Below are 19479 nucleotides of genomic sequence, written 5' to 3'. Positions count from 1 at the left end.
ACATATATATATATATATATGTTTATAAATACATATATATATATATATATATAAACACAACATTTGGGTATTTTTTTGCTTTAATATAAAAAGACTTAAGTCATCATCCGCACACCAAAGCTCGACCGTGACCCAGATCCTGATAGTCTATAATCCATGTTTTCCATCAAACCAGTGCAGCCAAAAATCCAACTTTAAAGAGTGAGCTCAGAGTGTCTGTGACATGGTCACTGGTCACCACCGCGGTCATCCTTAGTCCATCTACAGACATCGGTAAATAATCTCACAGTAGTAGAGCAGATTATTATTGCATTTGTTTTTTTTCAGGAAAATCTTTCACAAGTGGAAAGAAGCACCGACATTTGACAGAATGTACCTCTTGGGTCATTCTTTTGAAAAATCCCATTAGAATTTCATTTCCAGGGCTGATTTCAGTGTCAAATGATAGGTTAAAATTCTAATTTCTAAATCATAATCTATCTATCTAATCTAAGCCATATACTCTCAAATAATGTACAAAAATATGCACAAACACAACAATATTCCAGCAAAACGTTGATTCCAAATGTACAAAAATGGTCAGTGTATTTAACATGTTAGAACCAATTAGAACCTGAACATCACAATCAATGGACATTTTTCACATTCACATCTGAATTATTTTTGTTAATTATTTTAGAAAATATTCAGAGTAAATGGCAGAAAGAGATATAAAAAGGATTTCTGATTTATAAATTAGACATTTTACCTATCATTTCACTGAAATCAGCCCAGGAAATGAAATTCTGATGTAAAAGATAGTTGGAAATTGACTGAAATTGTGGCTGATGGGATTTTTCAAAAGAATGACCCAAGAGGTACATTCATTCAAATGTTGGTGCTTCTTTCCAGTTGTGAAATTTTTTTTTTTTTTTGCTAATCTAACAACAGACACTGGCAGAGGGAGAAAAACTGGATTGCTAATGCTAAAGCTAAAGTGCCGTTAAATTAAGGAGAATATTTTGTGCTCACGACGATGACATTGACACGTGTACGCAACCAACAAGATTACACGCTTTGGGCTTTGGAGTGGGCGGAGGACGAGAATAAGAGTGTGTGTGTGTGTGTGTGTGTTTCGTGTAATGTGTGTGTGACAGTCATATTCTCAGTCATACAACTGTGCATCTATAGGTCGATCACAGATATAAAACACTGTGACACTGTGTGAGAGACGTTCTAGCGTCACCATGAAGGACCTGCGTGTATGCATCATGAAATATGACGGACAACATGTGACAACGCTTCAAATGTATGTTTATAATGAGTACATGTGTGTGTAAACAATCCTGGCAAACTCAACTGAAATGTTAGGGTGAGAGCGCACGCTGCACTGTGTTGCAGGTTTACCAGGACACACACACACACACACACACAGCGGGCTCAGCCACACTTAATTACATGCAACAGTAACTCACTTCATTATAATGATATTCTATCACTCTAACCTGCAGAGAATTGCTGAGCAGAAGAGAGCGGCAAAGAGAGGAGGAACTTAATCACGTTCAAACTACCACAAACCCCCCGCCGGAGCCAATCACAATCGAGGAGGGGGCGGGGCTTTTCTCGAAAGGGACGATGTAAGCACATCGATCACGGGCACACATGACTGAGCACATGTTGCAAACGTCTTCCCTATAGCCTCGCTTTGTCTCTTTTATAAACTAAATATTCTGCATCATGTGCAACAATACACTAGCGTTCATAAGTTTGGGCTCACCTATACAATTTTTGTTGTGTTTTCTGTTAAAAGTCAGACTTTTATTCATCAAAAGAGTTCCAAAATGAATAGAAAATATAGTCAAGACATTGACAGGTGACAATGTACGTTTGCAGCTAGAATAGTCCACATGAACAATGTATACAGTTTATTTATGATTCATTTAATGTTATATTCATTGAAAAAAAGGTGCTTTTCCTTCAATAATAAGGACATTTATAAGTGACTAAAACCAAACTTTTGAACGTTAGTGTAAAAACTGGTACATCCTTTTAGAGCCAATCAATTTCTGGTTTTCTGTATCACCGCGGGAGCAGCAGGAAAGACGACGGACGACAGGAAGTTAATATGCGCTTATCAAATTACAGTGGACCTCTTACAGGGGACAGAAAACGTCTTGACGCTTAATTCAGTGCTGGTTTGTGTTCCGTAAAAAATGTCGTTTTGTCACCTACATAAGATTATTTAACCATTGGACAAAGCAGAAGATTTTAACTTGCCAAAGAAAGCACATAAAATGCAGTTTTGTAGATGCAGAAGTCTTGTTTTTTTTTTTTTATATTATATAGACACACACACACACACATGGTGCACGTGTGCATGAGTGAGAGCTGTTTGTGTTTGTGTGTGAAAACCTTGAACAACACACACTACGCCCAATTAAAGCCTGAACTGGAAAGATGTGGATCAACAGCACGAGGTGATTTATCTTGTGAAATGAAAGCAGTGACCTCTGACCTCGTGCTGGCAAATGGAAAAGAAGGACCGGTGATTTATGGCATAAACGAGGAAATCATCCTGTGCTTTTGAAACAGACACACACACACACACTTCTTTCTACACACACACCCCCAGCACTATCAGCTCAGCATCAGCCAGCACAGACCTTATTACATAAACCCACCTGGACACCCTGCGCAGACCATGTATTTGGCTTTTCAGTCATTTCTAGGCATTTCTCATCTCAGAGCAGCTATACGACGACTGCTCCTCCGTCACCTGACCGGATGCGGCACCATAAAAGGACAGTCGGCAGTGAAGGCGGTCTTAAAGAGGCAGCGCCGTATTAACACATAAGCTACTGTAGCCTTAACTAACTGTAAGAGTGGGGGGGGGCTGAGGAAGCACATCTCATGAGTCTCTCTCTCAGGCATCATTACATCATAGCTGAATGCACTTGTTTCTTGTGCAAATATGAGATATGAGAGGGAATAAAGTGCAGAATAAAGTCGGATCTTGACATGCAATGTGCTCGGTGACTCAGAGTGTGCAGGGCAAAGAGATAAACGCAAGATAGGCATTGGTTTTGCAACGTCAAAGGTCTGCTATAGATGCAGACTGGGCTCCTTGTTAAGCTCCATCACACACAGAGGAAAATGAAAGAGAGCATCAGGGCTGCACGAGTTTCATACAGATTTGCAACAGAAAAGGATAGGGGACAACATATGACGAAGGTGGGAAATGCAGCCGAAACGCAGCCCCTCAGTGGGCAGAGATGTGATGATGAGAGGGGGGCACCGGTGGAGCACAGAGGGGCCATAAAACGACAAAGTGCTGCACATGTCGCTGAATGCATGGGAAACTGTGTGTGTGTGTGCGCGCGCTGCGTTGTGATTATCCGTTCACCTTGCCACCGAGAGCAGCGCATGTAAAAACCACTGCTGAGTGTGCATCATCATCGTGTGTGTGTGTGTGTGTGTGTGAGCTGTAAGACGGAGAGGGAAGAAGAGAGAGAGAAAAAAAAAAAACAAAGATGCGAATTAGAAGAGGAAAGAAAAAGACAGGATGAAAAACAGAAAAGCGAGTGGAGAGAGAGAGAGAGAGAGCGATAGATAGAAAGAGTCAGAGCAGTCTGTAGGGATGCAGGCGGGGGAGGAATGTGGTTTCCATGGCAACCCCGAGGAAGGCTGAGCTCTGGGTGTCCGTTCCAGCTCTGCACTGCACCGGCCTTCGTCTCTCAGCTGCCTCGCTCCCTCTCTCTCTCTCTCTCTCTCTCTCTCTCTCTCTCTCTCTCTCTCTTTCTCCAGCCTCCCCCACTTTATCTTTCCTCCCTCCCAATTCTTGCACCTCCTCAGCTCCCTCACCTCCCTTCTTCATATGATAGAGAGCGAGCTCTCTCGCAGCAGAGTCAACCTGTGCGGCTGTCACCATTTTTCTTATACGCGAGACTTTGTCGTACAAGCGCGGTGGATCTGCGAGCTCGCAGCCTGCATCTCCTTCGCTTTTCCTCCAGATCACCCACCCTCCACCCTCCACCTCCACCTCCACCCCCACTGCACTAGTTCAGGGCTCGGCTGAAAAGCCAACGCCTGTGGCCACTGTACTGCCATGTGCCACTGGCCATGCTGTAACACAAGGGCCCATCGTGTCTCCATCACATGACCGTACACAGCCTTTAAAAGAAACACTCCACAGTGGTTTTTTTGGGAGTTAAATGAGAAGAATGATAACTGAACAAACACTAAGCACAGCAAAAAAAAAAGGCTGGGAAACAAGGGAACGGCGTAACAATAGCAGCACCTGTGACCATCACTTATAAACACACCAGAGCTGTTTTTGTTGAATCTATACAAGAAAATCTGCCATCAATCAGCCAGGGAATATTAGCACTGTATCTACCGTTGAAAAGTTACTTAGAAATGTCCTTATTTTTTAAGGAAATCCACTTTTTTGCAATGAATATAACATTAAATAAATCAGATACAATACACTGTTAATGTGGTAAACGACTATTCTAGCTGCAAACGTCTGGTTTTCAATGGAATATGTACATAGGTGTATAGAGGCCCATTTCCAGTGTTCTAATGGTACATTGTGTTTGCTAATCGCGTTAGAAGGCTATTGGATGATGAGAAAACCCTTGAAAACCCTTTTGCAATGATGTTAGCACAGCTGAAACCAGTTTCAAACCAAACCATCCAATAAAAATCATTATTTCTAATCTTGTCAATGTCTTGACTATATTTTCTATTCATTTTGCAACTCTTTTGATGAATAAAAGTCTGACTTTTAACGGAAAACACAACAAAAATTGTATGTCACAGAGAAGTCGTCTATCATTATATAATATTTGACAGCTGTGTCATGGTTACATATCATTTCTTGACCATGTTTTTGTAAAGTTCTAAAGACGTTGACTGGAACTTTCTTTGCACCAGATGCAACGAAATAGCCCTCCGGGCGTTCTTTACACACTGCCTACATCATATTAGATCACAGTGACCTGTTTCCAGTCTTTGCGCTAAGCTCAGTTAACACTTAGCAAGGCAGTAAATTGTTTGGGATCTCTCGTATTAGATCAGAGGCATGTTTAGAAGCCTCCGTATGAGGGACAAACGTTGAAACGATGTGTTAGTTTAAGCTGCAGGCGACAAAACATATTTACGAAAAGATCAAAAGACGAACTTTAAAAACAAAACAGATGACATTTTTCGTTATATTCATTTATATATGAAGCAAAAAGTAAATTTTAAGGATTTTGTACTAAAAAATCTGCTTCTCCTTGCTGGATCATTGCTTCCTTTAACATCACTTGCCCTTTCTGATGTCTTAATAATATAGACACTAGGGGAGAAGATGTGTTCAGGAGACCCTCGAGAGGGAAACACTCTCACTGTTTGTTTTTGCTTTACTCACCTTTGGCAGGTCGACGTGGGAGCGAATCACCACGCCTGAAACTCGCTCCACTTTGTGAGCGCTGCTCCTGCTGGTCACTCTCACCCGAGACACACCCTCATCCTCCTCCTCCTCCTCCTCCTGGTCACACAGAGAAAGAATGAATGAAGGAAATGCATGATTCAATCATTTTTTTTCATAAAGTCTGTAATTGGTTCCTGAAACATTTTTTTCTTTTATGATAATGTTTAAGGGCCCACGGTTGGTGTAGTGGTTAGCACTCTTGCCTTTGCAGCAAGAAGACCCGGGTTCCTGGGTTCGAGCCCCGTTTGGAACAACTTCGGAACAAGGGCCTTTCTGCAAGGAGTTTGCATGTTCTCCCCGTGTGTGCGTGGGTTTTCTCCGGGTTCTCCGGCTTCCTCCCACAGTCCAAAAACATGCGATATGGGGATTAGGTGAATTGGTCACTCTAAATTGACCGTAGGTGTGAGTGTGTGAGTGAATGGTTGTTTGTCTCTATATGTGGCCCTGCGATGGACTGGCGAACTGTCCAGGGTGTACCCCGCCTATCGCCCAATGTCTGCTGAGATAGGCACAGCACCCCCCGTGACCCTCTGGTGGAGGAAAAAGCGGTAGATAATGGATGGATGGATGGATAATGTTTAATATTTTATTATCATCTATTATTATTTGTCAGGTCAGTCCATATTTTTGAAGCGTAGCCTGCAACTACAACCTCTTTCAGTAATACACCAGATTATTTTTCACAGGGTTACATAATTAAATATTTCAGAAACAAATAAGTGACTCAAGCTTTAACACTCATTTGCATTCCTGCTGAGAGTTAAATTTAAAAAAAAAAGAAAAGAAAACATGATGTCGGTTACAGCCACAAACACCCTGACGAAAATATGAATATAATAAATTAGTGTAAAATCAGATGTTTAGCTAGGTCTTTGAAGCTATGCAGGCTGCACTTAGCATAAAACTGGACACAGAGCTGCTAGCACTATTTCATCTCTTGTTCAAAATGTAACAAAATAATAATAATAATACATAAATAAATAGATAAAGAAAGAAAGAAACAATAAAAAAAATCCAATATATTTTTTTGGGGAACATGTATGTTTACAACCCTGAACAAGAAACCAGGAAGTCACTATTTTTAGGTTGTGCTAAGCTAAGCGAACGGACTAGCTTAAAAATTTAGCACACAGGAATTAAACTGTTTTTCAATCTTATCTACTGGCATATATATAACGTATATATAACATATATAACGGTTAGAACAGGAACACGTAGTGCTTTTAGGGCTAATAACAAGTGCTTTTTAGGGCTAAAGAAGAGACTGGAGCTAGCTTAAGTAGCTAGCCTAAGTAAGTAAGTTTAGTTTTGCCGTTTTACAATAGTATTTCGATGTATGTTACTGTAATATCTTCCCGTCACCACCCTTTTTTACCTTTACACGTCGCCGTACGCGTCTCCGTTGCTACGAATACACAGGACTGACAATTAAAAGTGTCCATGTTCTGTTGGATAGTAGTGAATGACAGACAGATGGAGAAGGCCTGACAGCAGGAGAAGGATTTGAACCCCCCCCCCCCATACAAATGCACAATCTTCATTAGTGGACTAATATTGTAATGTGTTTTTTTTTACACTGACTTGATAATAAAAAAAATAAGGCACAAAGTGTGTTGTTCTGTCTTTCATCCAAATATGGAATAAAATCCTTATTTTACAAAACGGTTGGCAACCCCTCGCACACTCTTCCGATATTCAGCGAGCTGAAATTAATCCTCAACACAATCAAAAGTAATGCTTTGAAAACAGAACATATACACAAATACAGTGCAGTTTTTGTGACAAGTAAGAACTCTGACTTATTAACCCTAACCGTCAGCAGAGGGCAGCCTTGAGAGCACACTCTGACCTGATAGCTCCCTCCAAATAAGAAATGAAAGTTGAAATGTTTTTTAAATAAATACACACAGACACACAACCGTGACCGTCGACCAATGGAAAGAGTTTGTCGGCAGGAAAGAAAAGAAGCGTGATATCGTGTTTTCATTTCGGTTTATTTTTGCACTGGTGCAGATCAGATAAAACGGTGTTATTTCAGAGGTGTGAAGTGAGTTTCACTTTGACAGCTCTGGTCCCACATGGCAGCGCTGACAGCAGCAGGTCAACTCAATTACCCCCCCCCCCCCCCCCCGCACCCCTGTCTAATAGTGGCAGCTAACAGTGTGTGTCTTTATATTAGACACACAACATTTAAAATTAATAGTTGTTTTTTACCATGAATTCACACAATAAATAAAAGTCCTTGAAAGGTCCTTGAATATGAGTGAACTGGACCTGGAAAGTCTTTGAATTTGACCTGGAAAGTCCTTGAAATGTCCTTGAATTTGACCTGGAAAGTCCTTGAATTTGACCTAGAAAGTCCTTGAAAGGTCCTTGAATATGAGTGAACTGGACCTGGGGTGTCCTTTAGTTTGACCTGGAAAGTCCTTGAAATATACTTGAATTTGACCTGGAAAGTCCTTGAATTTGACCTGGAAAGTCCTTGAAAGGTCCTTGAATTTGACCTGGAAAGTCCTTGAATTTGACCTAGAAAGTCCTTGAAAGGTCCTTGAATATGAGTGAACTGGACCTGGGAAGTCCTTTAGTTTGACCTGGAAAGTCCTTGAAATATACTCGAATTTGACCTGGAAAGTCCTTGAATTTGACCTGGAAAGTCCTTAGGTCCTTGAATTTGACCTGGAAAGTCCTTGAATTTGACCTGTCCTTGGGATTAATCGATTACTAAATTAATCGATTAATCGGTTTGAAGCTTTTTTCATAATTCAAACAAGATTTCTGATTGTTTTGACTTCTTAAATGTGAATTTAAGAAGTTTCTTTGCTCCACATAACAAAGAAATCATGAAAACTGAACATCGTCATTTCCAGGATAAACAAACACTGATCAACATTTTATGGACCAAACGATTCATCGATTAATCGTGAAAATAATCGACAGATTAATCGATTGCGAAAATAATCGTTAGTTGCAGCTCTACCATGCAGTGAATGAAAAACGGCTTATTTCCTGTTTGTTGTCCACGGGAGTTTATCCTCCTGCACTCTCACCTGCTTCTCTGCACCAAATCAGGGAATTTGCAGACTCATTTAGTTTCCATCCCATCCTCCACTCAGGTGACAGCACGGCTAGAATACTGATGAGCACCTCACTGGGTGTCCATTAAGCAAGCTTACTCGCTCTCACTACACTTGCTCAAGTCTCAAAACTTGCGCTACCAACGCTGCATCCTTCCATCACCTTCTCGCTCTCGAGGACTGTGGGATCCACAGAGGAGAGGATGGTGGTGGGGGTGGATTCAGAAGCTCAACATGGGCGGATCACAGAATATGCAAAGAAGGTTGGAAAATAAAGTTCAAGCAACAGTTAGAGTTTGGGGGTGAGTTTCTCTACTGTGGGACGAGCAGAGTAGGAGCGCACATTTTAGCTCCAATGACACTGCATGAGTAGTCAGGAGGTGGAAATATTACAACCTCAGCTAAATAATAATTTCATTATAATGCATATTGTTGAGAAGATTAAATGGAATGAATACATACAGTAAATGGTTCATTTACCAAACCTATAAACCTGTTGGTGGTGCTTCCTGAATATGCAATAAATACCAAACTCTCTCTAAATCTGTTTATTTAATAGATAAAGGTACGAAGAAAAAGATTCTCAATGTTTTCACTGACAAACCTCATGAAAAACCTATGACTTGTCAAATGTTTGCCATAAAAATTTGACGAAAAAGTAAATAAAAAAATGTGTCCAAAATCTGACAAAAAGGTCCAAAAAAATGTGTCAAAATTTGACAAAAAAGTCATACTTTACTATGTTGTCCAAAATTTGACAAAAAAAAAAGTTACAAAACAAAAGTTACAAAATTTGACAAAAGTCATAGGTTAGTATGTCGTTCAAAATTTGACAAAAAAGGTCACAAAAAAGTGTTGTCCAAAATTTGACAAAAAAGTAAATAAAAAAAATTGTGTCCAAAATCTGACATAAAGGTCCAAAAAAATGTGGTCAAAATTTGACAAAAAAGTCACAAAAATATCTTGGCCAATATTTGACAAAAAAGTCATACTTTAGTAAGTTGTGGAAAATTTGACGAAAACAAGTAAAAAAATTATTTTTTACAAAATTTGACAAAAATGTGTCCAAAATTTGACAAAAAAGTAATACTTTAGTATGTCGTCCAAATTATTATTTTTTTTCTTTACTTTTTTGTCAAATTTTGGACCAAATGTTTTTGTGATTGTTTTACCGTGACAAGATCTGGGGGAGTTTTTGGGGGAGAAGACTGTGGGTGAAGACCAAGAATGGAAAACTACTGAGGAATATGTGCAAACATGGAGCCCTCAGGGCGATATTATATGAAGAAAAACCCTTGTTCTTCTCGTCTCAGACAAAAAAGACTGTATATAAAGTGTATATGTGTGTAGCAACCTTTCTGGAAACTGTGTTTTTAAACGGAGATAGAATTACCGATCACTATCCACAAAATATGAGAATGAGAGGAGAAACCAGCAGTTGAAATACTTGTGGTCAACCACACACTTAACATTATTCCTTTTTTTACTGCAAGGTTTATAATCTTGTCGTCTTCTTCTCTTTTAGTACAATGCCGTTTCTTTTTATACTTTTCTTATTTCATATCTAATTTATTTACAATATGTTCTATTCTAGCTATGTATTATTCCCATTGTGTGAGAGACAATTCTAGAATTCTATGGTAATGATTCAAATAGTAACTGTGTGAATCCATTTTCTAAGTCACTCAAGTTTCACACGCAGACATAAAGTGCGACAACTCTAATACCTGCACGACAGCGTCCATTAAAAACCGTGTTGAAAATGACAACTTTATTGCAGTTGTTGCCCATGTTTAGCTGACCGTACATAATCCACTTCAGACTTAGCGCCAAGCATTTTAAAAACATATTGCCATTAAGGGATTGACTGCTGGATTAAAGTTTTTATCTCATGTGAGGATTGAATTGTGCAATTTCTGCACCACCTTAATATTATAAGCCTAAAAAAGCCACACACACACACACACAGTGTGCACGGCTTTAAAATGTGCATATGATGATTTAATACGCGCCTACTCATACAAGACGCAGGTTATTGGACTAGCTACAGTATCAACTGAAGTTAAGAACTGTGAATCTCACAGAAAACAAAGGAAATAATTCACTCATGTTTTTTTTTAAAACAGCTTCTTTGTAGCTTTTAAAAAACAATTCCAGATGTATCTCGATACACTTGTGTTCACTAAAGAGCTTTTGTGACACATTTATGTCACCTCACTGTCAAAGTGCATCAGGGCAAATGGATAATTTCCTCACTTTCAAAAATGTATTAAAATTATTCGTTAAGATGTTTGCAAATATTTTCAACGGATCCTTGATCAGGGTGACACTGACTGTTATTATAGAAAATTTCAAGTCATTCCAAGATACTTTTTGTTTTTTTGAAGAACGTCAGCTCACTGTCAAAGTGCATCAGGGCAAATGGATCATTTCCTCAATTTCAAAAAAGCATTAAAATTATTCCTAATGAGGTTTACTAATATTTTCAATGGATCCTTGTTCAGGGTGAGGCTGACTACTACTATAGGAGATGTCAAGTCATTTCAAGATACTTTTAGTTTTTTTGAAGAACGTCAGCTCACTGTCAAAGTGCATCAGGGCAAATGGATCATTTCCTCAATTTCAAAAAATCATTAAAATGATTCCGTAAGAGGTTTGCAAATATTTTCAACTGATCCTTGTTCAGGGTGATGCCGACTATTATTATAGAAAATTTCAAGTTATTTCAGTTCACTTTGCCATTTCAACAACCACGTGAGCGCAAACACTCGTTACAATAAAGACTGGCTGACTTCACGAGAGAGCGGCCCACTGATGAGCAAATGGTAATCAACACTCTTTTGACTCCGGCTAATTTTCTCTTCTCCTTCTACCCCATGTGTCCCCTCCCTTCCTCCCTCCCTTCCTCCCTCCAACGTTCCCTCTCTGCCTCACACTCACTCTCCAGGTTGAAGCCACAGCCTCCATGACTCATGGTAACCTTTTCATCCATGTAGGAGTGTGAGGGACACCGGTAAAGCAGTCGGGGGGGAGGTGAATCAAGCGTGGCAGACTGTTGATTATCATTTTCTCGATTAATCGATCGAATCGTTTGGTCCATAAAATGTCAAACCTGGAGATGACGATGTTCTCGAATGTCTTGTTTTTGTCCACAAACCAAAACGATTCAGTTTTAACGATTTCTTTGTTTATGTGGAGCAAAGAAACGAATGAAATATTCACATATAAGAAGCTAAAACAATCAGACAGCTTGTTTTAAAAGCCTCAACCCGATGAATAGTTGAATTGCTTCGGCTCTAGAACATTTACTGTATCATTTATAACGTGAAAATGAAAAATGGTACCTCCCACACATCGAGCCTGCTGTCCTCTTTCACAACAGTGGAGTTCTGTTGCAAGGTCACCTCGTAACACTCTTGAATATCTGTGAGAAGAAGAAGAAGAAGAAAAACAAACAATAATAATCATCATCATCAGCTCGGATCATTAGAAACTTAAGATGTAAAGTAGTTTTTTTCTCAGTAACTTCTCAGGTCTGGAAGGACAGATCAATCACGGCCGCACAGGGAGACGTCTGTTTCCCTGGGTGGGTACAGCAGGTGAAAACGCGTTGGTGGGAGTCACCGGTGTACGTGGAAGTTCTGTCTCCACATTTGCATGTGCTCTTTTTTCCATCCCTGCCGAGCATGACTCAGGTACTGACGGTGCAGAAAACACAGGCCCACACTTCCTGGATAAACACATTCTGTACTTTTTTGATTATTTCAAACATCTCTGTTTGTCAGTTTCACCGCAGCAGGTCACTTTAAGCTCCATTATCTACTGAATGAAATGAGCAGACACTGCCCCCTATAGTTGAACACTGGGAAATTCATGGCCTGTTGCAATTTTTGTGATCGTAGACGACAACACTGAAGAGTACTTCCCTGGGTCCTGCTTCTGTCTTTTTAAAGTCTGTCTGTTTTCCTTTCCGACTTCACTCCCTCCTTTGACTGGTCACACACCCACGTCCTGTGGTCGCCCCATTGAGTGGCAGCCATTCGATGAGCTAACCCGCCTTCAGGAATTAAGGAAGGTTTGATGATGGGAGAGTTCATGAACTTTCCAAAGCTCATTGTGAATCCAATCCAATTCAACTTTATTTATAGGGCACTTTAAAAACAACAACAGTGGAAACAAAGTGCTGCACATCAGAGATAAATAAACACAACAAATAAAACACACACATGTGTGACCTAATAATAATTTATTCTCAGAATTCTGACTTTAACATTAGAATTCTGAGTTTAAAATCAAAATTCTGAATTTAACGTTAGAATTCTCAGTTTAAAGTTAGAATTCTGAGAATAAAGTCAGAATTCTGAGTTTAAAGTTAGAATTCAAAGTTTAAAGTTAGAATTCCGAGTTTAAAGTTAGAATTCAAAGTTTAAAGTCAGAATTCTGAGTTTAAAGTTAGTATTCCGAGTTTAAAGTTAGAATTCAAAGTTTAAAGTTAGAATTCTGAGTTTAAAGTTGGAATTCTGAGTTTAAAGTCAGAAATCTGGGATTAAAGTCAGAATTCTGAGAATAAAGTCAGATTTCGGAGTTTCCGTCTCCTTTAAAGAATGTTTTGAAAGCTTAAAAGCGTGAGCGTGTTAGCTAGCACTTTTAGCAAGCAACATTTTCACATCGACCAGAACCTTTGTTTACCGAGGATTAACTGCTCTTTTACGCACAGTTTGGGGATAATATTTGTCTCTCAAGCTGCAGAAATGATTCCACAGTGGGCTGGAAACGAGGCTGAGGAGAAGTGAGGTTGAACCAAAACTGCAAACACAATTGCAGTTTGTTTTGTTTCAAACCAAAACAACGCGCCGAAAGACACCGAGACACTCGTACTGTAATGACCCGTTTTCTCATCAGAAAACGCTGATGAGTTCATTTAATAAACGCTGCTGCATCTGTTGATTCACGGCAAAACACCTGGCTTCGCTTGCCACACGTTTCTCACTTCTATAATTATAGCGCCGAAGCTATTCCTGTCCTGTGCGTAAAGAAACGAGATAAACTCAGGAGTTTGAGCTCTCAGGATTCACAGTCACACAAAGTGCAGAGCTATTTTCTACAACATCTGTGACTTTCCCAAAATAAGAAGCCCTGAACCGCTCCAACCCTTGCAGACCACATGCATTCCTGGCCATCGAACAAAGTACATAATCAAAGCCAGAAGTCTCGTTCACAGGACGTAAGATGGCCCGGTTTGGAGCGCAGAGGCCTGTTGTCACAGTCATCAGGGGTTTCCCGCACCTTCTCCCCCCCCCCGTCCACAAAACTCCACATTCAGCATCAGCGTGTTTGTGGGTGTTTGGAGGCCTCTTCTATTTGTTATGTACCTATTCAAATGGACTGAAGTCATCTTTGTATTCCCTGCGCGGGTGAATCATAGAGCAAAAAAAAAAAAAACACACTCTCTACACAGCGATGAGCAATCTACAGCTCTCTGGAATAACACATTCACAGGATTTCAATTCAGGGAAAACAATTATCCCCCTTTCCCTTTATGTTACTTGTGTGAAATATTTCCCAGGAATTTAAGGTCCTCTGTAATTTAACATGTGTCTATGTGTATGTGTGTGTGTGTGTGTGTGTGTGTGTGTGTGTGTGCCTCCCACAGCATGTTTGTTCACTGGAACAAAAAGGGTGGATGCACAGTTAAGGCAACCTTTGTTCGTGACTGTGCAACCGTGCAGACGTCCAATCAAGTGGCCCGCTACTGCGAACTTCCCACACTACATCAAACACCTCTTTACTTCCCACAGTCCGTCAAAAGTCACAGAGATCTGTAAAAAAATATAACAAGCACAACACACAACACCGAAAATGCTGGACACGGAGCAGCGTCTGTGTTTTAATCGCGACAAAAGAGGATCAAAAAAACGGCGCCGTTCGCCTGGCACACACAAAAAAAAAAGCATTCAAGACAAAGCAAACAGGGGGAGGACAAGAGGAATGTTTACACTGCACTGTTCTCCCATTAGTGCCGTGCATCAGCTGCTCCTCTATTCGGCCTGTTTCTGATGTCAACCACACACTGAATGAAGGAGGTGAGGCATCATCATCATCATCATCATCAGCTCTGCACCTGATGCACAGGTGCTGACCTGAGTTTTCTTCTTCTACTCTTACACACTACTTAGAAATGTCCTCATTTTTTAAGGAAAAGCACTTTTTTTCAAAGAATATAACATGAAATGAATCATAAATACACTCTATACATTGTTAATGTGGTAAATGACTATTCTAGCTGCAAACGTCTGGTTTTTAATGGAATATGTACATAGGTGTATAGAGGCCCATTTCCACTGTTCTAATGGTACATTGTGTTTGCTTATCGCGTTAGACGGCTATTGGATGATTAGAAAACCCTTGTGCAACAGTTTTGCTGGTCCTTTGACAATTATTTCTAATGTCTTGACTATATTTTCTATTCATTCTGCAACTCTTTTGATGAATAGAAGTGCGACTTTTAATGGAACACACAACAAAAGCTGTATAGGTGACCCCAAACTTTGCAGCGGGTGATACAGGAAACCAGGAGAGTTGAGGGACAGCGTTATCACTGAGGCCAATAACACTCTGTCCCCCCCCCCGTCTGCTTCACTGTACATTCTTTGTGAGGAATGTTTGGAATCCTCACTTTGAAAGATAATCCGCTCTCCGTCTCCCTCACTCGAATAAATATCAAAATTATCAGTATCATCCTGAGCTATTAAAGATACATTTTTTACAAATTGTTCTTGTCCTCAATACATTGACTTACAAAACAGTGGGAGAAATGACTGCTTCAGGTTTATGACGTAGCATTTAGCGTGGCTAATTCTAATCACATTTTAAATGAATGGTGGATGCTTGTGACAAAACCGTTGCGCAAGTAGACACTTATTTGTTAAAGGACATGATATGAGCGGAGTTCTTTCTAAGCTACTGCTACTGCTAGCGCTAATATGCTAGCTGCTTCGCGAGCAGCTTGTCAGCTCTAAACACAAAGCACAGCCAAAAATGACGATAGGAGAGTTTTAGGCACATTGTCATAAACATCTATCTATCTATCTATCTATCTATCTATCTATCTATCTATCTATCTATCTATCTATCTATCTATCTATCTATCTATCTATCTATCTATCATTTCAGATGACAAGAAAACACAGCTAGCTAGCCAAGTATCTATCTATCTATCTATCTATCTATCTATCTATCTATCTATCTATCTATCTATCTATCTATCTATCTATCATTTCAGATGGCAAGAAAGCACATCTAGCTAACCAAGTATCTATCTATCTATCTATCTATCTATCTATCTATCTATCTATCTATCTATCTATCTATCTATCTATCTATCTATCTATCTATCATTTCAGATGACAAGAAAACACAGCTAGCTAGCCAAGTATCTATCTATCTATCTATCTATCTATCTATCTATCTATCTATCTATCTATCTATCTATCTATCTATCTATCTATCTATCTATCTATCTATCTATCTATCTATCTATCATTTCAGATGACAAGAAAACACAGCTAGCTAGCCAAGTATCTATCTATCTATCTATCTATCTATCTATCTATCTATCTATCTATCTATCTATCTATCTATCTATCTATCTATCTATCATTTCAGATGGCAAGAAAGCACAGCTAGCTAACCAAGTATCTATCTATCTATCTATCTATCTATCTATCTATCTATCTATCTATCTATCTAGCAAGCTAGCAAGCTAGCAAGCTAGCAAGCTTTCATTTCAGATGACAAGGAAGCACAGCTAGCTAACTAACTATAACTATACTATAACTCACTATTGAACTAAAAAGCATATCAATAACATAAAGAGAAGAAATAAGTACAGTGATAATGATACAGGTGTTTTGTTCTTTCGTTGTTGATGGAGACAACCTATTACATTATTTGATGATATAAACACTAAAAATTATTCCCTCCAACCACCTCTGCAGATTCTCTAAACCTGCAATGACAAATAAACAAACTTTCCTTAAGAAAACAGCTGCTAAAGCACATCCCATCCCCCTCAGATCCCCAGCAGTAACATCGGCAGCAGACCCAGGTCAACAAGCATCATTATAACATGTACTGTGGTCATTAGAAACACCACTCAACCATCAACTGAATTCACCTCATGTGCCTTATCTGCTGTAAAAGGAGCCGAGGTCAAAGTTCACGACGCTGGCCTCGTCGACATCGTTCCCAGATCTTGTCATTAAGGTCATTAAGATACACAAAAATCATGAACTGTGTTCATACTTCAAAATTCAAAATTTATAGGAGCAGAGATCTGTATCGTGTTGACACGAGGCCACAAAGTGTTGGGTAACGAGGGAGGAATTGTATTTTCACAGTGTGACAAGTCTGAGCTTATGAAAAGTCAAGACTACAGATATAGAGTGTGTTGTTGTGTGTGTGTGTGTGTGCAGTTTTATTAGGATTTCATTACAGAAGGGGGTTGGGGGGGGGGGGGTTATACAGCAAACCTCTGTCAGGCCGACTGAAAGGCCTCTTTCATAGCACCCTGATTGGGAAACATTTAGACTCAGTTAACGTCTCACACAAAATTAATAAAACCTGACCCGGACTACATCCTGTGCACGGCTGCTGCTGCTGCTGCTGCTGCTGCTGCTGCCAACAATTGGATAACAGAGATCACTAAAGCCTCACTAAGAGACTGTTGTACAGTACAATGACCACAAACCAAACAGGGATTGGCTTTTAGACATTTCATCACGACAAAAGTGCTTTTGAAAGACTCCTTCCTCAAAAAGAACAATTCAATTTAGTGTGCTTTTCTTACCAAGAAGGGCTCGGAACAGCTGACTTCCCAAGATGGCCGACACTTTGCCCACGTTGGTCTTCAAGGTCTGCTCATGTGCACTAGTCAGGCTGGACTGGTACTTCCTGAGCAGCCCCACGGCTCGCTCAGTGTCTGTGTCACACAATAAAGACATAGGTCTGAGTACTAAAATAACTAAACTATATATATATAACACACACGTGTCGAATGACGATAGAAAAGTTTTAGGCACATTGTCATAAACATCTATCTATCTATCTATCTATCTATCTATCTATCTATCTATCTATCTGTTTGACTAGCTAACTGTCTAGCAAGCTATCATTTCAGATTACAACAAAGCACAGCTAGCTAGCCAAGTTTCTTTCTTTCTTTCTTTCTTTCTTTCTATCTATCTATCTATCTATCTAGCTAGCTAGCTGTCTAGCTAGCTGTCTAGCAAGCTATCATTTCAGATGACAACAAAGCACAGCTAGCTAGCCAAGTTTCTTTCTATCTATCTATCTATCTATCTATCTATCTATCTATCTATCTATCTATCTATCTATCTATCTATCTATCTATCTATCTGTTTGTCTGTTTGTCTAGCTAGCTGTCTAGCAAGCTATCATTTCAGATGACAACAAAGCACAGCTAGCTAGCCAAGTATCTATCTATCTATCTATCTATCTATCTATCTATCTATCTATCTATCTATCTATCTTATAATCATTAATTCAGCAAACAGGGACAGAAATGCTTTATTAAATTGGTTTTCCGAGCTCTTAAAATATTATGAAGTTTTCTAAAAGATATCTTATAGTCAATGTACTATAATAATAAAACATGTGATGGACAGTAAATATAATATCTCTCTTTTCAGTCCTTTCTGTAGAAAATAGGTTTTAAAAAGTCCTTTAAAAGGCCCCTGTTGTTACAAATGTAAAAGTAATAATAAACATTATTATCATTACTAGTATTTGTATTAAAAATTAAAGGTATTTTTCTGTGCTGATTGTTGAAATGATGATGATGATGATGATGATGATTAATCTACTGCTTCACATGATCATCCTTAACATAATCTTTAAAAAATAAATAAATAATAATTTACAGTAACGTATTTAAAAAAAAAACTTTCTACAAATTCCAAAAACACAAACAAGAAGAGGAAGAAGAAGTGTGTCTCTCCTGTGTGGGATTATCACTGAGATTACCAGGCTCCACTGTGACACGTGATGGAGCTGTCATCATCCTAAAATCACACATTTAAAAAAAAAAAGAAGCATCCATGCTGGATTATTTTATGTCAAAGTTTAAACTTTAACTCACCAAATCTGTGCACCATGCCGTGGCCACCGCGAAAAGTCATGTAACTCCCAGGATTATCTCTTCTTTAGATTAGAAGAACAGTAGTGGTTAGTCCTAGTCCCGGATTAAAAACACAACAACAACAACAACAAAAGTGTCGCTCCTTCTTCACAAACGAGTGAGATGTAGAGGTTTTTTTGTTTTGTTTTAATCCGGTCTCAGTCTGGACACTCCCAGTCAGCGGTGTGTGTGTGAGAGTGTGTGTAATCCAGACACACACACACACACACACTCAGTGTAACACACAAACAAACGGGCCTTGAATTGCGACAAAAGGAGTTTGTTCACTTTATGACAACTTTCCACAAGTTTTGGGTGAAGCGTGACGCGTCCCTCCTCCTCCTCCTCCTCCTCTTCCTCCTCTTCCTCTTCCTCTTCCTCACACACCTCGACACGGGTCTTAAACGCACCACGGTCACGGCGCGGACTCGTCAACATTGACACATTTAAGTGGTGCCCCCTGCAGGTCATCATGCACCACGTGACGTGACGACGCGAGTGTCTTTAAGTGAATAATGTTGACGAAAATGTAGCCAAAAAGTCCTGCCGTTATACCGCCTGCCTGTTCTTCTGGCGCCATCTGGTGGTAGATAAAGAGTGTTACACATGAGAATGTGCAGCAGGAGAGAGGGCAAAAGTATTTCTTTTCAGAGATTATAATCTACATGTATTCGCGGTACTGTAATGGAGTAGGTTTTTATGTACTTTTTAAAGTTTTTTTGTTTTTTGTTTTTATTAATGTGTAATTTTAC

The 19479-nt window shown here is 39.4% G+C and overlaps 1 protein-coding gene across 2 annotated transcripts in view; it reads right to left on the bottom strand.

The window, feature by feature from the left end:
- The window catches only part of dlg3 (discs, large homolog 3), a gene marked incomplete at its 5' end in the record, with an annotated part of 80406 nt that extends 61678 nt beyond the window's left edge, over nucleotides 1-18728 (bottom strand). Inside the window, 4 exons of one of the 2 annotated variants that reach the window (XM_083891686.1) lie at nucleotides 5393-5512; nucleotides 11874-11953; nucleotides 17378-17509; nucleotides 18689-18728. In XM_083891686.1, coding sequence (XP_083747812.1) covers nucleotides 5393-5512; nucleotides 11874-11953; nucleotides 17378-17509; nucleotides 18689-18728 — 372 coding nt within the window. The remainder of the gene's footprint in view (nucleotides 1-5392; nucleotides 5513-11873; nucleotides 11954-17377; nucleotides 17510-18688) is intronic. The other variant, XM_083891685.1, reaches the window with a different exon arrangement.
- Nucleotides 18729-19479: the final 751 nt, after the last annotated feature.

This window comes from Microchirus variegatus (assembly GCF_963457635.1).
Source record: "Microchirus variegatus genome assembly, chromosome: 6".
Classification (NCBI taxonomy): Eukaryota; Metazoa; Chordata; class Actinopteri; order Pleuronectiformes; family Soleidae; genus Microchirus; species Microchirus variegatus.
This window is presented reverse-complemented; position numbering and strand designations above follow the sequence as displayed.